General features: G+C 44.7%; 1 protein-coding gene across 1 annotated transcript in view; it reads right to left on the reverse strand.

Moving 5' to 3' along the window:
* NKAIN (Sodium/potassium-transporting ATPase subunit beta-1-interacting protein) overlaps positions 1-21,349 on the reverse strand; it is a 72,320-nt gene extending 50,971 nt beyond the window's left edge. The window contains exon 1 of the mRNA XM_080284277.1: positions 21,212-21,349. Within this exon, the coding sequence (XP_080140403.1) occupies positions 21,212-21,271 (60 nt within the window). The 5' untranslated portion in view covers positions 21,272-21,349. The remainder of the gene's footprint in view (positions 1-21,211) is intronic.
* Between the last annotated feature and the right edge of the window lie 1,325 nt (positions 21,350-22,674).

A 22,674-nucleotide genomic window follows, 5' to 3' on the forward strand; every position in this document is an offset into this window, starting at 1 on the left:
GTTCTCAAGGTCCCCCCCACCCCCTACTCCCCCCCACCCCCACACCCCTCATACTCCCCCCCACCCCCACACCCCTCATTCTCCCCCCCACATCCCTTGCCTTTGGACCCCCACCCCCCCAACACAAACACACCTCTGCCTCGCCCCCTCACACCTCGACTACTATCATCATCATCATCACCATCATCATCATAGTTATCACCACCCCCCTCCTCCTCCTCCTCCTCCTCATCATCATCATCATCATCATACCACTCTAGTAACAAACACTAACACACTTCTCATCCTACTCCCCCCCCCCAATCCTTCCACGTCTATACTTGTGCATGAAGGATTGGGTGAGGGTGGGTCATTTCCCCTGTCACTGAAAGCGGTGATCCTTTGGCCCTACCGATCAGCTGCCCTTTACGATCCGCAGAACATGGCTTGAACGTGTATAGGAAAGCTGCAAGGTCGAGTCAGGAGTGAGAGAACCGAACGCTAAAATGGACAGAGAGACGTGGAGGCGATTTGTTTGTGGCCACCACTTACGGGATCAAGGCGTCTGGCAATAGATACATAAATAAACAGATACAGATAGATGGGCAGATAGAAGATAGATAGGCACATAGACAGACAGACAGACAGACAAATGGATGGATGGATGGATGGATGAAGGGAGGGATGAAAGGATGACAATAGATATATACATACACTGATAGACAGAAGGACAGACAGACGGCTACAGATAGATACACAGAGATAGAAAGATAGATAGATAGATAGTTCGACTGACAGATATAGCCTAGATAGATACACCGATAGACACATACATACATACACCCCACCACCATCACCCCACCACCGCACAACAAAGGCAGGGCATCACTTTCTCCCGTTTCACCCCAACACTATATTTACAGTGTCCATCATTACACCCCTCACCCCCACCACCACCCCGGGACACACCACTGCACCTCCTATATTGCCACTACTTTCTCCACTCCGATTGATAGTTTGTTAGCCTGTTAAATTCCAGTCTTATATACGGTATCTAGGTCCTTCAGTCATACATATCTGCCTACTTCTTCTTCGTCTCTCCCTCTCTCTGACGTGTTCGGGACCAGTAAGGGAGAAGTCAAACGTATACAGAAACAATCTCAACCAGCAAAATAAATAAATACATAAATACAGCTTAAGAATGTTTATAAATACGTTACCAGGACGACAATACTACACTTTCCTAGGTGACTCTCACTCTATAACCCCGATCCCATCCCATCCCATCCCATGCCAAAAAATCCTCCCCATCCCACCCCATTACATAACGCCAACCCATCCTACCTCCCTGCATGCCTCTAACGCCACCCTACCTCACTGCATACCCCCCACTCCACCCCACCTCGTAGTATACCCCCAACCTCACCTACCCTACCCCTTATCTCAATATACCCATAACCCCACCCAACCTCACCTAATACCCCCTACCCTACCCCATACTGCAGCCCACCCCAACCCACCTCACTGCATACCCTCTACTCTACTCCACCCCACCCCACCCTAACCCATCCCACCTCACTGCACACCCTCTACTCCATCCCACTCCAGCTCACTGCATACCCACAACCCCACCCCACCCTAGCTCACTGCATACCCTCTACTCCACCCCATCCCAACCCCACCCCAGCTCACTGCATACCCACAACCCCACCTCACCTCACTGCATACCCTCTACTCCACCCTACCACACCCCATCCCACCCCACCTCACTGCATACCCACCACCCCACCCCACACTACACCAACACGCCCATACATTCACCCCTTTACTATGGTCACGAGCAAGGAACCTCGCTACCTGAGGCCCACCGTTCTCCCCACGTGCCAACAAATGACGTACACACCACGACACATGCCACCACTTGAGTATTAGTACCGCTCCGTTTAAAATGAGATGAGGTATAGTCCTTTCATTTTATCTTGGCGAATACATGACGCACTCTTAACGCATGTCACTACTTGGGCATCAGTACCACTAATATTAAGTAATCTGCTACACTCCTTTCACTTTAACTTGGCCTAAAATTGCCTTCTCTCCATCTTGAATACTTCAGTTGCTGCAAAAGATTACCACTAGAATATGAAGCAAGACACGAAGAAGTGCTACAGAAATAGAGCCGTAGCAACTGTCTCCTGCCACTGAGCTACGTGAAATTAGCTGCACACACACGCACACACAAACAGAGAGAGAGAGAGAGAGAGAGAGGTTGTGGGATTTACACACACACACACACACACACACACACACACACACACACACACAGAGGTTGTGGGATTTACAGAGAGAGAGAGAGAGAGAGAGAGAGAGAGAGAGAGAGAGAGAGGTTGTGGGATTTACACACACACACACACACACACACACACACACACACACACACACACACACAATGTTATGGCTACGCGGTGCCGGAAGTGTCCCTGGTTGCGTGATGGCAGGGGGAAAAAAAAAGGAAAAAGGAAGAAAAAAAAAATGTTTGTGTTGTGATATGGCGTGGAGGGAAGGTGGTGGGGGAGGTGGCAGTCTGGCGCCCTGCCGTGGGTGTGCAACTTATGGCAGTATTATTATTATTATTATTATTATTTGTGGTAGGTGCTGGCGACCATCATCCACTCACTTGATGTAGTGCTGCCTACTTCCTTAGCTTTTATCATTCTTTTTCTGTGCCTACCCTCCTCTCTTCCTATTTCTCCCATCTTTCCTGTCACTTCTTATTGCTTTTCTTTCCTTTACAGGTGGCTATACATTGAGTGACAAGCCAAATGGTGTCCTGTAAGCCAAGAAACCATTTACAACGCTGGGTGGTAACCATATAACCAAACCATACGTGCTCCCTACGTGTCAACAAGTGGGTTGGTGGAGGGTTGGTGCCCCTCCCTGTAAAACAACTAACTCAGTGCCAAATGGCCACCCTTTGCGGGATGGTGGTGTCTGGCGATGGATGGATTATTATTATTATTATTATTATTATTATTATTATTATTACTGCTGTTACTATTATTATTATTATTATTATTATTATTATTATTATTATCATCATTATTATTATTAAAACTTACCATATCCCTGTGGTAAGGTAATTTCTAAGGTGGTATTTCCTAAGGTGGTATTATAAGGTGGTATTTTCTAAGGTGGTATTTCCTAGGGATGTATTTCCTATGGTATTTTCTAAGGTGGTATTTTAAGGTGGTATTTCCTAAGGTGGTATTTATAAGGTGGTATTTCCTAAGGTATTTTCTAAGGTGGTATTTCTAAGGCGGTATTTCCAACAGATATATACGGTATTAAGTCATACGGGTGGCTTCGTAGCTCCTCTTCCTATGCGATTTATTTTTACTTTACCTGTTACACCTGCAGATAAGTAACCCACCCCTGGACCGGTTTACCTGGCCTGAATATGTAGTAAAGCTGCCCGCCCTTGAAGAAGAGTATCATCAGGTTCCCTCCCCCCCTCTCTCTCTTTCTCTATCTATTTATCTCTCACACTCTCCCCTCCCTCTCTCTCTCTCTCTCTCTCTCTCTCTATATATATATATATATTTATCTCACTCTCCTCTCTCTCTCTCTCTCTCTCTCTATCTCTCTCTCCCTCCCTCTCTCTCTCTCTCTCTCTCTCTCTCACACACACACACACACACACACACACACACACACACACACACACACAACAGTACCGTATAATAACAGACAAGGGCAGGTCGCGTTAAGACTGCTCTGAAAGTACACTGAGACTGCATACGCTAGGCAGGGCGAGATGAACTGGGGGATGCAGGAATGTGGGTGGGATAGGGTGGGGTGTGGGTGGGTGTGAGGGTGGGATAGGGCAGGATGTGGGTGGGTGTGAGGGTGGATGAGGAGGGTGTGGGGGGCGTGGCAAGGTAAGGGGAAGGTGGGGTTAGGTGTGAAAGGGGGTAGGAATGGGGTGATGGTGATGGAGTGAGGGTGGGGAAAGAGAGGGGGTGTGGGGGAAGTTGTGAAGGGGTAGAGATGGAATGGGATGGGGTGGGGTGGGGTGATGGGGGTGTGGGGGACGTTGTGAAGGGGTAGGGATGGGATGGGATGGGATGGGATGGGATGGGATGGGGTGGAGTGGAGGTGGGGAAAGAGTGGGTGTGGGGGACGTTGTGAAGGGGTAAGGGTGGGGTGATGGTGGTGGGGTTGGGTGGAGTGGGGGTGGGGAAAGAGCGAGGGTGTGGGAGATGTTGTGAAGGGGTAAGGGTGGGGTGATGGTGGTGGGGTGGGGTGGGGAAAGAGTGGGTGTGTGGGGGACGTTGTGAAGGGGTAAGGGTGGGGTAATGGTGGTGGGGTGGGGTGGGGTGGGGTGGGGTGGGGTGGGTGTGGGAAAGAGTGGGAGTGTGGGGAACGTTGTGAAGGCCGAAGGGGTAGGGATGCGGTGATGGTGGTGGGATGGGGTGGGATGGGGTGGGGTTCGATGGGGTGGGGTGGGGTTCGATAGGGTAGGGATGGGGTGGGGTGGTGCGGTGGGGTGGGGTAGGGTAGGGATGGGGTGGGGTGGTGCGGTGGGGTAGGGTAGGGAGGGACGGGGCTGAATGAGGTGGGGGGGGTGACCGTAGTGGGGTGTGAGCAAGGCGAGTGCCAACACCATCTCTGGGTCACACGGCCACACCCTTACACACACACACACACACACACACACACACACATTCTCTCTCTCTGTATCTCTCTCTCATAAACACACACACACACACATACATATTCTCTCTCTCTCTCTCTCTCTCTCTCTCTCTCTCTCTCTCTCTCTCTCACACACACACACACACACACACACACACACACACACATTCTCTCTCTCTCTCTCTCGGTAAACCATATCAACATTAAACCAATACAAATAACACAACACGAGAACGGTAAGGCATAACACGAAAATAAATTGCTCAGGAAAAGGTGCAACGAAAAAATTGTCACCTAGAACATAAGAACATAAGAAGAGAGGATAACTGCAGTAGGCCGGTTGGCCCATGCTAGGCAGCTCCTAGAAGAGTAACTGAACTACTAGAATGAGATAAGGATAGCAAAGAAGAAGGCTCTCCCCCGCCCTACAAACCCTCCAGCCGAAGCCGGCAGGAAAAAGTCAGAAAGAACACCATGCCGTATAGAAAAACTGGCGTGGACATTTTACAGGAAAGTGTGAAAGGAGAATAGAGACACAAGAATAATCAACTTACCCACCGCACAATTCACCCATACATAAATATACATCAGTTATTCACTATACATTATTTTACACCGTTTATATCAACTTGTTTACAATGTTCAAGTCCACAGGAAGAAAATATAAAGAGAGAGAGAGAGAGAGAGAGAGAGAGAGAGAGAGAGAGAGAGAGAGGAGGAACGTTATCTTGGTGTATTACTGAACCTAACTTCACCCTCCCCCCATTTAATTTTAACTGTTATAAGGGCCGTGTGTGTGTGTGTGTGTGTGTGTGTGTGTGTGTGTGTGTGTTTTAATGCAGGGAAGAGTCACAGAAGCAGGAGAGGGGACAGGACTTCTGGAGGCGACTGTACGATCGACATCAAAAGTTCTCCGTAGCAACTGACAACGATGAATTTATTTTGGCCTCAGATTAGGGTCATAAGTGAGTTGTTTGCCGTAGGTCCACCAGAGAGAGAGAGAGAGAGAGAGAGAGAGAGAGAGAGAGAGAGAGAGAGAATGACTATTGATACCGGCTGTAAAGTCAAAAAAGAAAGAAAAAAAAAAACCATCCTCCCCGTTACTTAAAGAAAATGTATGCGTCAAGCAATACAGTGATGTGTAGTGTGGTGTGGTGAGGTGTAGTGTGGTACGGTGTGAGGTGTGTGACGTGGTGTGGTGTGGTGAGATGTGTTGTCTGGTATGGTGGGATGGCGTGTTGTGTGGTGTGGTGTGGTGTAGTGTGGTGTAACGTGCTGTGTTTTGTACGATATGGTGAAATGAAGTGTGCTGCGTTGTGGTGTGATGTGGTGATGTGATGTGTTGTGATATGTGTTTGGTAAGGTACGATGGGATGGAGTGTGCTGTTGCGTGGTGTGATGTGATGTGTTGTGATGTGCTGTGTTTAGTACGGTACAGTGATATGGAGTGTGTTGTGGTGTGATGTGGTATGGTGCTGTGATGTGTTATGTGCTGTGATATGCGTTAAACAAGGTACGCTGGGATGGAGTGTGGTGTGTTGTGTTGTGCTGTGTGGTGTGGTGTGGTGTGGTGTGGTGTGGTGTGGTTGGTGTGGTGTGGTGTGGTGTGGTGTGGTGTGGTGTGGTGTGGTTGGTGTGATGTGGTGTGGTGTGATGTTGTGTGGTGTGGTGTGATGTTGCGTGGTGTGGTGTGGTGTGATGTGTTATGCTCTGTAATGTGTTGTGGTGTGGTGCGTGAGACTCCTACCAAGCAGCCTCCAAGGTCACATGCTCCAACACATCATCTCCATCACTCCACATCCTCCCTCCACCACCCTCTCGTCATTCTAGCCAACAATACAGCTGTGGCATTCAGCGTGGGGGTCTCATGCAATCTTGGAGGGAGTGGCAACATGACAACTCCTCGTAAAAATAATAATAATAATAACTGTGGCAATCTTAACACCGCTGGGGGGAGGAGTAACATAACAACGCCTAATAATAATAAAAAAATAATAATAATAATAATAATAATAATAACTGCGGCTTTGACGCTCGGGGATGGCGTCCTTAATGCGTTCTTAACACCGCCTGGGGCACTGGTAACACAATAACTCCTCGGAATAAATAATAATAATAATAATAATAATAATAATAATAATAATAACAATAACAATACTATTGTAATAATAATAATAATAATAATAATAATAATAATAACAATAATAATAATAACAATAATAATAATAATAATAATAACAATAATATCCGCTACCATCATCATCATCATCAATAAAACTACCATACCATATTCCACAAAGGACGAAACACCACCATTATCATACGTGTTAAAACGAAATAATACGAACAAATACACGAATATATTGAGGTGGTTTGGCCATGTGGAGAGGATGGAGAGTGAGAGACTGACGAGGAGAGTGTATGTGAGTGAGGTGGAGGGGGAGGCCAAAGATGAGATGGAGGGATGGAGTGGAGAGGTATATGAGTGAGTGGGGGTGAGTTGGGAGAAACGAGTGAAATGGTGGGGGACAGGGCGACGTGGAGGCGATTTGTTTGTGGCCACCCCGTATGGGATTAAGGCGTCTGGCAATAGATATTTTAGGTCCACAGTGATTTTATTTGTTATTACTCAAGAAAAATACCCAATCCCTTTCTGCTCAGATGATGGCCATATGTAGTCATTTTCGAGGATTGATTTGACTAGCAACCAAGATGACAATCTTTACTCATAACTAAGGCTCACTGAAAATAATGTAACCACGAGTAAGTAGGTAGGGGTAACCATCATCCACTCACTTGATGTAGTGCTGACTACTTCTTCCTTCACCTTTATCGTTCTTTTTCTGTGTCTGCCCTCCCCTCTTCCTTTTCTCCCACCTTTCCTGTCACTTTTTATTACTCTTCTCTCCCTTCATGGTGGCTTTACACTGAGTGACATGCCTAATGGTTTCCTGTAAGCCAGAAAACCATTTACAACGCTGAGTGGTAACCATACAACCAACCCCTACGTGTCAAAAAGTGAGTTGGCGGAGGGTTAGTGCCGCAAAATAACTAGATCAAACGGCCACCTTTCCAGGAGTTGGCAACCTACGGCCCGCGGGCCTGACGAGCCAGCAAACCTCATCTGATCGGCCCGCCACTATGCTGCACAAGTAAAATCAGTATAGTTCTTAGGAAATCCTTTGAATATTCAACTACACATGGTGATATTTCTCTAAATACGTTATTTCTTTTATTTCTAATGCATTAATTTTATAAAAATTGTATTCTGTCTAATTTTAGGAAATTTATACTTTGAACGTTATTCTTATTGTCATGTATTCTTATATATTCATATTCATAATCATCATTCATATTCATATATTATTATTATTATTATTATTACCTCCGCCATGGAGGTAATGGTTTTGCCGGCGTTGGTTTGTTTGTCTGTTAGCAGGTTTACTCAAAAAGTTAGGAACGGATTTTGCTTATATATATATATATATATATATATATATATATATATATATATATATATATATATATATATATATATATATATAGGGGTTAGGTATGGCCCAAGGAACAATCCATTAGATTTTGACGATGATGTGGATCATCATCCGAATCGAGGAATTTTCTTAACCCATTGGATCCCAGGGGTGCTGGGCAAGGCATGGCGCTGGGTGGGTACTAAGCGTACCGCCCTCCGCCTATCGGCTCATAGTCGCGAAGCTCATAAGTCCCTACCCTGGGGTTCCCTACTTTATAAAGACTTGAAAAATCCCAGTTCTGTCCAATATTCCGGACACTGGGCTCCAATGGGTTAATGATTCTTTACCACTGCAGGATAGTGGCAATTTCAACATTTTTGCATCTAACCCGATGTATAATGCCTACAATGCCTGCACAAAATTTACAAGATAACATCACATTGGCGGAGATTTGCCATCTCCGACTGCTCTAGTTATTATTATTATTATTATTACTACTATTAGCTAACACGTTCAAAACATTTGGCCCGCCAGCAGAGTAACAGAGCAGTTCCGGCCCCAGTCCATCAAAGGTTGCCGACCCCTGCCTTACGGGATGGTGGCGCCTGGCTATAGATAGACAGATTGACAAGTAATTTCAAGGTGTGGGAGTCAGCAGGTGCCGCCATATAAACAGGCGGTGGCTCAATCGGTAGAGAGGTGGCTTGTAGTCCTAACGGACCCGGGTTCAAATCCCGCTGAGGCAGGGAACAGTTTAAGGATTTGAATTTCATGAAAATCAGACTTTACTGATCTACCAGAAGACCCGCCGACATGTCGTAAAAATACCCCCGCTAATACCAATACACCAGTCCTGTATGAGACAGCCCTAGCATGTATTCAGTATGGACGGTGGGTGTTAGCGCCGAAGTGGTGACCTGTAGAGGTGTGCGGTACGTAGGAGGGCTACTGGGCCTTGAAAGCAGGCTGTGAAGCCTATGCCCAGAGTCGGACACACACACACACACAAAAAACACTACAAGCTAAATGACACCCCCGCCGCCTAAGTCCTCTCTGTTTATGCTTCCGTTAGTCCTGTTTGGCGAGACAAGACATTCTGGGCCACTAAAAATGATCAAAGTTGGAATTATATATATATATATATATATATATATATATATATATATATATATATATATATATATATATACCATAAAATTAACGTCATAATATATATAGTATTTTTGTTCCTTTATGCCTGGTGTTTATTGTGTGAGCAGAGCCAGGGGCAAAAGTTCGCTTATATCACTTAGCATCACACCACACCACACTGCCTCTCACCAATCACACCACACCACACCACTCTGCCTCTCACCCATCACACCACACCACACCGCTCTCTCTCACCAATCACACCACACCACACTGCCTCTCACCAATCACACCACACCACACCACCTTGTCTCACCAATTACACCACACCACTCTGTCTCACCAATCACACCACACCGCACCACTGTCTCTCACCAAACACACCACACCACACCACACCACACCACAGTCCCTCCCTAACGCATCCTATCACACACCACCATCTAAGTGCACACAAATCGGTGTTTCTTTTTCCAATTTGCCTACTGCGCCTAAATATCCTCTTGCATGTTACTGATCCAAATTATATCGATATGAAATGCACCAAATAGCAGACAAAAGAAAGTTAAGGTGTTATATACAAAATACGTCGCCAAGGAAGATACACTACGAAGCCTCCACTCAGAATTGGACTCTAAGACACTATTTGCCAATTTCATATGTATTTCTAACCGTGTGTGTGTGTGTGTGTGTGTGTGTGTGTGTGTGTGTGTGTGTGTGTGTGTGTGTGTGTGTGTGTGTGTGTGTGTCACGGTCTCTTGACACCTGACACCACCTTCCCTCCCTCCCTCCCTCCACCCATCCATCGGTAACCCCACACCACTACCACCAAGCTCAGTACTCCACCACCACCACTACCACCACCATCTTGTACACCACACCACACCACACCACTCTCATTCTTTCATCAAGCACAGCACAGCACATCACACCACACTTCAGTCCTCATCAAGCACACCACACCACACCACTCCACAAGACTCCCCACCACACCACATCACTCAGTCTCTTACCAATCACTCCACTCCACACCACTCTGTCCCACCAATCACACCACACCACACCACTCTGTCTCTCACCAATCACACCACACCACACCACTCTGTCCCATCAATCACACCACACCACACCACTCTGTCCCACCAATCACACCACACCACATCACTCTGTCCCACCAATCACACCACACCACATCACTCTGTCCCACCAATCACACCACACCACATCACATCACTCTCAGTCTCACCAATCACATCACACCACACTACTCTGTCCCACCAATCGCACCACACCACACCACTCTGTCTCACCAATCACACCACATCACCCAGTCTCTCACCAAGCACAGTACTCCACCACCACCAAACTGCACACCACACCACACCACACCACTGTCTCTCACCAATCACACCACACCACAAAATCTCCACCAGAAAGTTTTCCACAAGAGATTATGATTTGAACGTGTACAGCAGAGCATCCGCAGGTCTATAGAAACTCGTGTGCATGCCCGCCGCTACAATACATACACACCGTACATAACCAACACTAAATACGTACCGTACAGCGTGTATGCAGGAAAAACGCGGCAGAGATTGGTTCTGTTAAGGAATTCGTGGAAAGGGTTGGGGGTGGCCTTTGTTCTGCAGTGGACTTGGATTGGCTGATGATGATGATGATGATGATGATGATGATGATGATGATGATGATGACGATGATGATGATATGTTAACACTGACTATGTACTGGGCTGATTCACCCCACTCATTTCCAAGGACTCGATCTTCTATGCTATCCTTGTCTTACTCTGGGAGTTTAGTCAGTCTTGTAGGAGCTGCCTAGGATGGACCAGTTGGCATGGTACAGTAATCCTATCTTCTAATGTTCTTATTAGACTGAAGTAGGTTAGTGGACCAGCTATCAAACACAATAATTACCGTACCTCATCATCACCATCATCATCATCGTCATCACAATCATCATCACCATAACCATCACCATCATCGTCATCACCATCACCATCATCATGACACAGATACCTATACCCTTTTGGTTCAGCTGATGGTCATGAGTACTCTGAGGGTAGGTCTGACTAGTAACCAAGGAGACTCCAACCTAAAAGATAAGGTTAATCAAACTTCACTCAACTGCGGCTCTAAGATATTGGATTGGCCCAGTTCCTTTGGCTGAAAACACACCAAGTAAAGCAGTACCAGTAGCATCAAGGCGGGGTGCTCAAATGGTCTGCCAGTAGCCTACCCTATCCAGTACCCACCAGCTAAACAGCACAAGGACACCGGCACAAAAACCTGAGAGAAGGTGGAGTAGGTGTAAGGGGGAAACAAGGGAGGGGGGACGCTGGAATGGGGGATGGGCAGGGACGAAGGGAGGGAGGGGGGATGGAGAGTTAAGGACAGGCCCGGAGGGATGAAGGGATCGCCAGAAAGGGAAGGGGACAGGGAGAGAGGGAGAGGAGTAGGGAGATAGGGATAGGGAGAGGAGTAGGGGGAGGGAGATAGGGAGAGGAGTAGGGGGAGGGAGATAGGGAGAGGAGTAGGGGGAGGGAGATAGGGGGAGGAGTAGGGGGAGGGAGATAGGGAGAGGAGTAGAGGGAGGGAGATAGGGAGAGGAGTAGGGGGAGGGAGATAGGGAGAGGAGTAGGGGGAGGGAGATAGGGAGAGGAGTAGGGGGAGGGAGATAGGGGGAGGAGTAGGGGAGGGAGATAGGGAGAGGAGTAGAGGGAGGGAGATAGGGAGAGGAGTAGGGGGAGGGAGAGTGGGAGGTGGAGACGGGGAGGGAGTGAGAGGCATTTAAATCCCAGCAGAATGTGACCGTTGGAAAGTGACCAGTACGGGAGGCACTGGTCACCCGCAGCCATTATCCTAAACCATTCCTCCCATCGCTATTTTTACATTTATTACTCGCGTTGATATGGAGCTTAGAAGAACGCAGGCTGGAAGACGAGGAGCATTTCAGAATCCCTGGGGAAGGTAACCGTCATTGCCACAGCACTCCCCCGCCACCACCTTTCCCCCTATCTCCTTCCCTCTCCCACCCCCCGTCCTTCCCTTCTCCTCTCTCCTTCCCTCCCACCCCCCGTCCCTCCCTGTCCTCTCTCCTTCCCTCCAACCCCCCGTCCTTCCCTTCTCCCCTCTCCTTCCCTCCCACCCCCCGTCCCTCCCTTCTTCCCGGTCAGTTTCCCGGCTTTCCCATCTTTAAGTTCCGCATGAAATCGTTTGTTTATGCCTTCAAATCCACTCAATAACGCTCTACAATCAACCCACAGTGAATTTTAGAGTACCGATCAAAAATAAGAATCATACAAAACGCCCTGTGAATTAGAAAAAGGATATGTACTAGATCTGTTTATGGAGAGAAGTGTTTAAGATTCTTTATAAATGCATCCCCTGTTCCCTCCACCACAACACAGCACCTTCACTACGCAAGGACATGGGGAAGGCTAATTTCCTAATCTTGTACCTGAACTACTGACAAGACATTACGAGGAGCAGAGTAATTGACAGCCTTACAGGAGTTCCGTCATGTTTACGTATGAAATCATCAGTATCAATTTCCCTAAGCGGATAGTACTGCCACTGAGCTACGTTAAAAAAAAAAGATGGAAATGTAGGCCTTGTTAGAGCAAAAAAAACTGTATATCATTCCTTTTCAAATATAACACAATGCTATGGTACTGCCACTGAGCTACGTGAAAAACTACAAAAGGACGAAAATGTCGGCCAAGTTAGAGCAAAAACAGATTATTATTTCCTTTAAAGCATAACACAACCCTTCATGGTAATCATCCATGGGTACTCCAGTTACGTGTCATATACTAAGCCTTAATGACACTAATTAAACCTTGAACTAATAGCTCTGGATGCAGTTTGGTGTTATACTCAGGCCACCACCAATATAGAGGAGTATAAATGAATGCAAACAGCAACAGATCTTAAATAATTTCAGGCTATGTTTGTTGCAGGGTAGGTTATATTTAAGGTAACTAGTCTATAAGTCGAAGATAAAGAGAGAAAAAACAGGAAGCTTCACCCCAACCCACCAAACTTTCCAGCCAAAGCCGACAGGAAAAAGTGAGATAGACCAACATGCAGATGCTTTGGGGAAGAAAAAAGTCTTTAGGAGTCAATAGTAGCATCAGCAAATTTGCCGACGATACAAAAATAGGACGTATCATTAACTCGACTGACGATTGCCATAACTTACAAAAAGACCTCGATACATTGTCCAAATGGTCTAAAACTTGGCAAATGGAATTTAACGTTGAAAAATGTAAAGTACTTAACGTAGGCAAGACCACTGGAGATACTAAATACAGCTTAGATAACAAAGAAATTAGCAAATCGGAATGCGAGAGAGATCTAGGAGTTATGATTAGTAACGACCTTAAACCAAGGCAACAGTGTATTAATGTGAGAAATAAAGCAAATAGGGTCCTAGGATTTATTTCGAGAAGCGTGAGCAATAGATCATCTAAAGTAATACTGAAACTTTATCTAGCATTAGTAAGGCCACATTTAGACTATGCAGTACAATTTTGGTGTCCTTACTATAGAATGGATATTAATTCGTTAGAAAATGTACAGAGAAGAATGACAAAAATGATACATGACGTCCGGAACCTGTCATATGAAGACAGACTGAAAGGACTAAGTCTGCATTCGCTAGAGAGGCGTAGAGTAAGGGGAGACTTAATTGAGGTGTTTAAGTGGATGAAGGGTATAAATAAGGGAGATATCAGCAAGGTACTTAAAGTGAGCATACAGGATAGAACTAGAAATAATGGTTTCAAACTAGAAAATTCCGTTTCAGTAAGGAAATAGGTAGAAATTGGTTTGGTAATAGAGTAGTAGACGAATGGAATAAGCTACCTAGTAAAGTAGTTGCTGCCTCTTCCATTGAGAGTTTCAAGCATAGGCTAGATAAGCATATGACTAATAAGGGGTGGATACAGAAAAAAGAAAATCTTATAACCAATACTAATTCATAATTTTTCCTTTTCAGGTTACACTGTGATAGTCTCTATTCTCCTTTCACACTTTCCTGTAAAATGTCCACGCCAGTTTTTCTATACGGCGTGGTGTTCTTTCTGACTTTTTCCTGCCGGCTTCGGCTGGAGGGTTTGGAGGGCGGGGGAGAGCCTTCTTCTTTGCTATCCTTATCTCATTCTAGTAGTTCAGTTACTCTTCTAGGAGCTGCCTAGCATGGGCCAACCGGCCTACTGCAGTTATCCTCTCTTCTTATGTTCTTATGTGAATCAAATCCCCTTGTACTCCGCGCCTTGTCAAGTAAAACAGACTCATAAGCTCTTCTAAACGCTCCTCCTACAGCTTGTTTTGTAATCGGGGTACCATTTTTTGTCACTCCCAGCAATTGCCAGACAGGATTAAAGCTTGCCAGGGGTCTCATTCGTCAGCAACACCTCTTCTTATGATCTTATGTCCCTGTAAACTGCGTGCTTGAGGCTAGACAGAGACAAGACACAGAAGAAAGACAGAGACAAGCCGCAGCACACCTCAACTCCCTGCCCCTTCCCTTACCACCCCCGGCCGCCACCCCACCCCACACCACCTGCACCCCTGCTCCGTCACACCTGCTTCCTTCCATACTACAAGCTACTGTATCACGCCCTTTGTCCCTTATTTTCTCACACAAGTTCCCAACGGGTTATCTATACTGGTACATACACACAGAAATATACTGTTAAATATGTATGGAGTAGCTACATATTTCTAAAACTGTATACACATGAACAAAATATGAGGATAATACAAACAGCAGGTTCCATAGGTCTTGAAGGGAACTCTTGAAGGATACCACGTAATAAGGATGGCAAATAAGGCTCTCCCTGGCCCACCAAACCCTCCAGCAAAATGTGAGAAGAAAACTATGTACAAAAGAAAGTTACAACAGAAAAAAAATACAGGAAATGAAGAAAGGGAAACATACAACTCTCGCAGTAAAACCCGGAAAAGAAAAAGATTAGGTACCGTAGGCCTATATATCCAATTTTGTCCTGGGTGAATTAATGACCGGGACGAGTAATATACAGTAAGAAGTAAACACACAGCTTAACAACACGTAAAATGGGAGCAAGATGGCTTAGGCTTGACAATCACATTTAGATGTATGGGGCTCAAAGTAGTATGGTTATTGGTATTTGGTTGTAATCCTCAGCTGCATACACACACAGACACACACACACACACACACACACACACACACACACACACTCTCTCTCTCTCTCTTACTGTGTTGCCGTTTGTCACGAATACTGTACCGTTTCTCAGTACATTTCATCTTAACCTACTGTATGTCGACGGTACAGCAGGGATGAATGAGGGCGGGGGAGAGGACATTGCAATTCGAGAGTGCTATGGTACCATGAATAACCGCATCAACCGAAGCAAATCACCGCAAAAATCACCATAAATTACCATGATCATCGGCATATATACATCTGTGATTCACGTATAATAGAGTTCTTTGGCCAGTGGCATGGCAGTCGGGTCCACAAAGGCCGGAAATAAGTGAGGTTGGATGGGTGGGTGAGTAGGCTAGGCTGTGCAACTCCCGCCCTTCCTCTCACACCTATACCTGCTAGTCACGAAGAAGTGCTATGAAAAGGATGCCAATTGGAGCTTGTACCAGATGCTAGTCACGAAGAAGTGCTCTGAAAAGGATGCCAATCGTTGCCTGTACCGGATGCTAGTCACGATGAAGTGCTCTGAGAAGGATACCAATCGTTGCCTGTACCGGATGCTAATCACGAAGAAGTGCTATGAAAATGATGCCAACCCTAGCTCAGATCACTTCCAATCGGCAAAAGATGATCAACCAAAATCATGTGCTAGTCACGAAGAAGAGCTATGGATGAAACTTTGTGGTGGTGGTAGTGATATGTTCATGATGATGATGATGATGATGATGGTGACGACGATACTGATGATGATGATGATGATAATGATGGTGGTGGTGGTGGTGGTGATGATGACGATACTGATGATGATGATGATGGTGATGACGATACTGATGATGATGGTGGTGACGATAATTATGATGATGGTGGTGATGACGATACTGGTGATGATGATAATGATGTTGACGACAAAAATGATGATGATGGTGATAGCGATACTGGTGATGATGATGACGATATTTGTGACGATGATGATAGTGATGATGATAATGATGATAATAGTGGTGAAGATGGTGTTGACGAAACTGATGATGACGATGACGAAAATGATGAAGGTGGTAACGATAATAATGATGATGATGGTGATAACGATACTGGTGATGATGATGGTGATGTTGACGACTAAAATGATGATGATGGTGATGATATTGGTGGTGATGATGATGATGATGATAATGATGGTGGTAACGATAATAATGATGATGATGGTGCTGACGATACTGGTGATGATGATAATGATGTTGACGACTAAAATGATGATGATGATGATGATGACTGTTAACCTCTGCCCTACTCGTGTGCAGCTGGCCATCATCGCCAATTAACAGGGAACAATAATCACATTGTCGCTCAAACGGAAGAAATGACGTTAACAATAGGTAGGTCACACACACACACACACCAACTAGCCCTTACTACGCACACATTTACCAGCTATTCTCTCTCTCTCTCTCTCTCTCTCTCTCTCACACACACACACACACATACTGTACACGTACCTACCAGCCCTACACGCACACACACACACACACACACACACACACACACACACACACACACACAGCTCCAAGTAGCCTATAAGTGTGCTATGATCACCCCTGCAAGTACACTAAGGAGCCGTTATCCTAAACCTACCTTATTTTGATGTCCCTTTCCTAACACCACTTACTTAGCGATTTACTCGGGAGTTTCACCTTAACATTCTCCTACATGTCATTTATTCTGGTTTAATACATGACAGGATGTTGAAGGAGGCTGTAGCTAATGGACATCTACGTAATGAAGGGGTTAACGAAGCGGACATTAGTAACTCTCTCTCTCACTCTCTCTTTAGGTACCAATAGGTAATAATCAGCTGGCAGAAACAAAGGTAAAACTGCTTGACTTTACAACAACAACAATAATAATAATAATACCGTAACAAAATATTAACAATACTTCCTTCAAGGTGTTGCAGTCCTTGTAACTCCCCATCCCCCTCTCAATGTTATCCCCAGCCTTCCCTAACTGAACATTTTCTTTCCGTAACATCACGTTCAATCCGATTAAGCCAATGTCGCTCTACTCAGACTTCCACCAGACGATTTATCCAGAGTAATAAATAAATGTGTTGAGACGGAAGGAAGGGTCAATGAAGGTTAGCCTATATCTTACCCCTCCAGTTCGAAAAGTTCCCCTGGGCTTAGGAAAATCGTGAAAATTAAATAAATAAATAATCTACCTTAGCCTAGCACAGTATTTCTCAAACTTTTTCCCTTCACTCGCAATTTGTGGGGATCTTAACATGTTCGTGGCTCCCCTTCTGTTTTCTCTCAGTCCCTCACAAATAATGATGAAAGAAACTGATTTGGTGTTCTCCACTTACTTTACTGCTTACAACTATCAATCACAATGCATATTTTGTTACATAATGGGATGGATGACACTGCTTTCACTCAGTCCACTGCTTCGAGGTTGTCACTGATAACACACATCTCATATCTGGGTACACATCCAACTGAATCGGGTTTTACTTTTTAGTGAAGAAGGGTGAAGAAACCAGATTCACGTAAATATGTTGTGGAAAATAGTAAGTGCGATTTCACAGACACAATCTGATTTGTTACTTACACTATAACCCGCCGTGACCCCCCTAAAATCCTGCCCTCGTCCCCTTGGCGGCCATGGCTCCCGGTCTAAGAACCAGTGTGGCCTAGACCAACAAAAATCGCGTTTGGGGTGTGTAGGATAACCAGTTCCAACACACACACACACACACACACACACACACACACACACACACACACACACACATTGGTAATCAACCGTACCGTATTCGACACATGGATTCTAAAACTATGGTACGGTACTGCAACTGTAACTTAATTCCACAGTGACGTACCGTACGAAAGTCGAGATGAACATGATTTAAACAAAATATTACTAGAGGGAGGCATAAATCAAGCAAGACCCACAAACTTATACTTTAAAATACTACTACTACTAATAATAATAATAATAATCTCTTGTTCCCATTAGCGTGACCAAAATTCCATCAGTGAGTGTATGCGTACGTGGGTGGGGGCGACAACTTTTTTGAGGGGCGGCGACAAAATACCAGTGAGTATACAGTAAACCTAGCTCAAATCTGCTTTAAAAATGTATACTGTGTCGGTAGTATTTAAAAAGCCTACGATGTATTCCATTAAAGCCTTATGTACCGACACCGGTAGCTAAGTATCAGTAGCAAGTCTAAATTCAAACCTTTACCACGAATTTGTGTGTGTGTGTGTGTGTGTGTGTGTGTGTGTGTGTGTGTGTGTGTGTGTGTGTGTGTGTGTGTGTGTGTGTGTGTTGACTGCGACGTTCTGTACAGATAAATAGCAAGTGCAGAACAGAGGACCAGTTCATTCCACGTTTCGCCAAAACAGATTTCTCCAGGAATAACACACGTAAGACAGTCGTTCCCACCTCTGGCAAAACGTGGAATAAACTGACCCCCTTTTCAGTAAATTAGGATGATCAAACACTTCTTGCAAAAAAAAAAAAAAAAAAATAAATAAATAAATAAAACAGTAAAAGGTAATTCCGACGTTTTCCTTTCAGATCCACACATCCCGACCTATTGCAGTGTGTGTGGGTGTGAATTTAAGCTCTTCCGGTGACGATGGCTGACACGTATTACCGAAAGATTGTACCGGAAAGCACTCTCATCTGTGTGGAGCTCGAACCCACCTCTCCACTGCAGGTGTTGAAGATGTGTGGCCGTCACGTAGGAAGTAGCCAAGCTTACTGGTGAAGCAAGCATCCGTCACAATCTGCGTCACCACTTACGTCTTTTGCCCACTAGTCCTTAAGCTGATTATCTTCATGTTCCCTAGGCCTATTCCCACTTCCATGCTACAAATAGGCCTACACCAACATGTCATGGGACAACGGGGGGGGGGCAGATGAACCTGAGGGGGGCATTGGGATTTCCTCAAGGTCGGAAGGGGGGGGAGGGGAGAGCGCAAGGGAGGAAAGGTGATAGGGAGGGCAGATGGAAGGTAGGACAAACGGTGAAACAGAACACAGATAAAGTATACAATGTTATGGTGCTCACTGTAAAGGAACCTGCTCCCCTCCCGCCCTCTTCTCATCCCCTTGGTAAGCTCACTATATTGCTTTTACTCTACCTTGGCCCAGATTTTCGTCCTTGTGCAGCTTATTTCACGAAGCTCAGTGGCGGAAAAGGTGCTACAGCTCTACACCCTTCTCACAGCACTCCTTCGTGTATTCGTAAATATCAGCTCAAGAAACTATGCAAAACCTAAATAGCTATACCTTAATGTTTAAAGCTGATGGGAATAAATCTATGCCTTCCTCTTCTACATGGTGCAGTATATACTTCTCTCTCTCTCAATTTAGGAGGACAGATATGGACGAGTAGCCCATGCACGAGTTCTCTCTCTCTCACTTGAGGACAGATATGGACGAGTAGCCTATGCACGTGTTCTCTCTCTCTCTCTCTCTCTCTCTCTCTCTCTCTCAATATGGACATATGGACGAGTAGCCTATGCACGTGTTTCTCTCTCTCGGTGTCGTGGTAGTTCCGAAAAAAGGAAGTGTTATCAACCACAAAAGCACGTTCATAATTACAAACACCCATATACACAGCGTAAGCTTAAAACAGTATATAAATATATCCCTAGGTTACAATCATCAATAAATCCAGCGAGCGAAGGAAAGCAGCGGAAACAAACGAATTTTCATATATTTTTTTTTAACAGATGATGAGAGGAAGGAATTAAATAATAATAATAATATTCAATACACCACATTACAAGTGTCCTCCATTCATAGAAAAATCTGTAACATTTAGATTTGAACTGCTATGGGTCGATAAATGGCCTTCCAACACGAAATATTAAAACCACATTATTATTTACGATTTTAGGCATCATTTTTAATTTTGACTATGCAATTACTGTCTTAAATTACAAGGCCGACTATAGAACACTCGAAAGCAAATATAAATGAATGAATAAATAAACATACATAAACCATACATCCTGAAAACTGACCTACCCTCTTCAATACCACTTTTGGTTTATTTCCGCGACCAGCATACGCCTACACTGAACTTATGGCCTAAGTTTTTCTATGTGGGGTTAATGGTGGCTATAAATTAACTCTCGTTGGAAAATTAGTTGAATAAAAACGTTTGGGGAAAGCAAGACTAAATGCGTCATCGGATGGAAGGGATTGTGGATTTTTAATATGATTTCGGCTAATTTAAATGAAAGAAAACGTGACTATAGTAAACATACATTTAGTTTTGAGGCTCTGGAAGCAAAAAATAATAATAATAATAATAATAAAAAATAACGCGCCTATCTTCCTTGAAAGCCTTCTCCTTGAAAAATAATTGACAAAACTGGTACTCATATATCAAGGCAATGGTTTTCCTTTATAACCACGGCTTCTCACACACAACAATGAAAATTCCACGCAAGAAGTAGCCAGCGAGTTATCTGAATACAAATACACGTAATAACTTAATATACTACTCTATCCGTCCGAAATTAGAGCCAAAAGAATGTCTTACCAGCCTTAAAGTTACTAGATGATTAACAAATATTTCAGTACAATAACAAAGGCTGTACTCTAGGCGCACCTGAGAACTCAAGTGAAAGAACGCTCGCTGCCCATACTTGAGTTGAACAATAAAACTACTAAGTTAACAGATCCTACTCACCATTTGTAGGATGCATATTGTGAGGAGAAAACATCTTCCCGAGTGCTGCCTACACCCCATTATTTACAACAGGATCCAACTGAAGTAAGGGTAATCCAATAATCCTGGTCACTCCATTCGGTAAAATGCACACATACCCTCCCTCACTGGTGGCAACTCATCGACTGACGCTCCCTCTGGCTCTGTGTGGTGTGGTTCTCTCCCTTCTTCCCTCCTTCCTCCATCCTCCCACCCAGCACCCAAGGAGTGCATTTATAAACTTTCCTTAAGTTACGTATAAGATCCTATGCTTAAGATTTAACTCGGCAAAGCCGCTAAGCATTTCAAAATCAAGATTTGAGTTAATATAATCGTGAATGATAAACCAAAACAAAGTTACTTCTGGCAAAAATTAACTTGCAAAACTGTTTTTCGTGAAAATTAGGTAAGAACCTTTGTGAATACAACCCAAGACTCCCGAGATTGGACCCATACCTCCCTCAGGTATTGTTTACATTTACAAATAATTCTTTAGTTCGATTTACAGACACGCTGATTAGGAAATACTGTCATCTGTCATTTTTACTATGCAGTACATTCCTCATGATTTAATAATACTTAGCATTTTATCGATTCGTTTATTTGGAGGAAAATTCGGTACATGGCCACACATTCACTCCGTTTTCTATGCCAGCAGTACTAAGGAATAAGGCTAACTTTAATAAATACCTGGTTGTACTGATATTCTGGGGGACGTTCTCATTCTCTCATGGTTTTCTTAGCTCTCTCTCTCTCTCCCTTATCCTTGTCTTATTCTATTAGTTTAGTCATACTCTTGTAGGAGCTGCCTAGCATGGGTCAGTTGGCCTATATTGCACTTATCCTTTCTCTCTCTCTCTCTCTCTCTCTCTCTCTCTCTCTCTCCACCTCACCTCACCTCACTCGACCCACTGTGAGATGCAGCCCGACAACGTGGTCCTACAACACCGCACATAAAACGAAATTTTAACTCATTTCAAATTTATTTTTACTTCATTCTATTTAACCAAGATTTTCGTCCTTTACAAATATGTATGACGGTGCTAAGGCTGCAGTGCGTGTGGAGGGTGAACTGAGTGAATTTTTCTCTTTGAAAGTTGGGTTGAAACAGGGATGTGTCATGTCTCCATGGTTGTTCAATCTGTACATGGATGGGGTAATAAAAGAGGTACAAGGTAGGATAGTAGATGCTGGAGTGGCCCTGGTGAGAGAGGATCTATCTATCTATCTATCTATATACCTAGGCTGCTTCCCTCAAGGAAAGGGAGGTAGCCGAAACAGGACGACACACTCCCCATTTACTCATCCATTCAAACATTCATTCGCATTTTAGCCCCAAGGGGAGAATGGACAGATCCTCACCGCATCACAGCACACGGGTCAACTGCGCAATGCAATCAGTGACATCCGCAGCAGGGCCCGACAGCAGAGCTGGTTTACCCCTG

This window comes from Coenobita brevimanus, chromosome 101, assembly GCF_032717465.1.
Source record: "Coenobita brevimanus isolate Jiangsu-jjx chromosome 101, ASM3271746v2, whole genome shotgun sequence".
In the NCBI taxonomy this organism is placed as follows: Eukaryota; Metazoa; Arthropoda; class Malacostraca; order Decapoda; family Coenobitidae; genus Coenobita; species Coenobita brevimanus.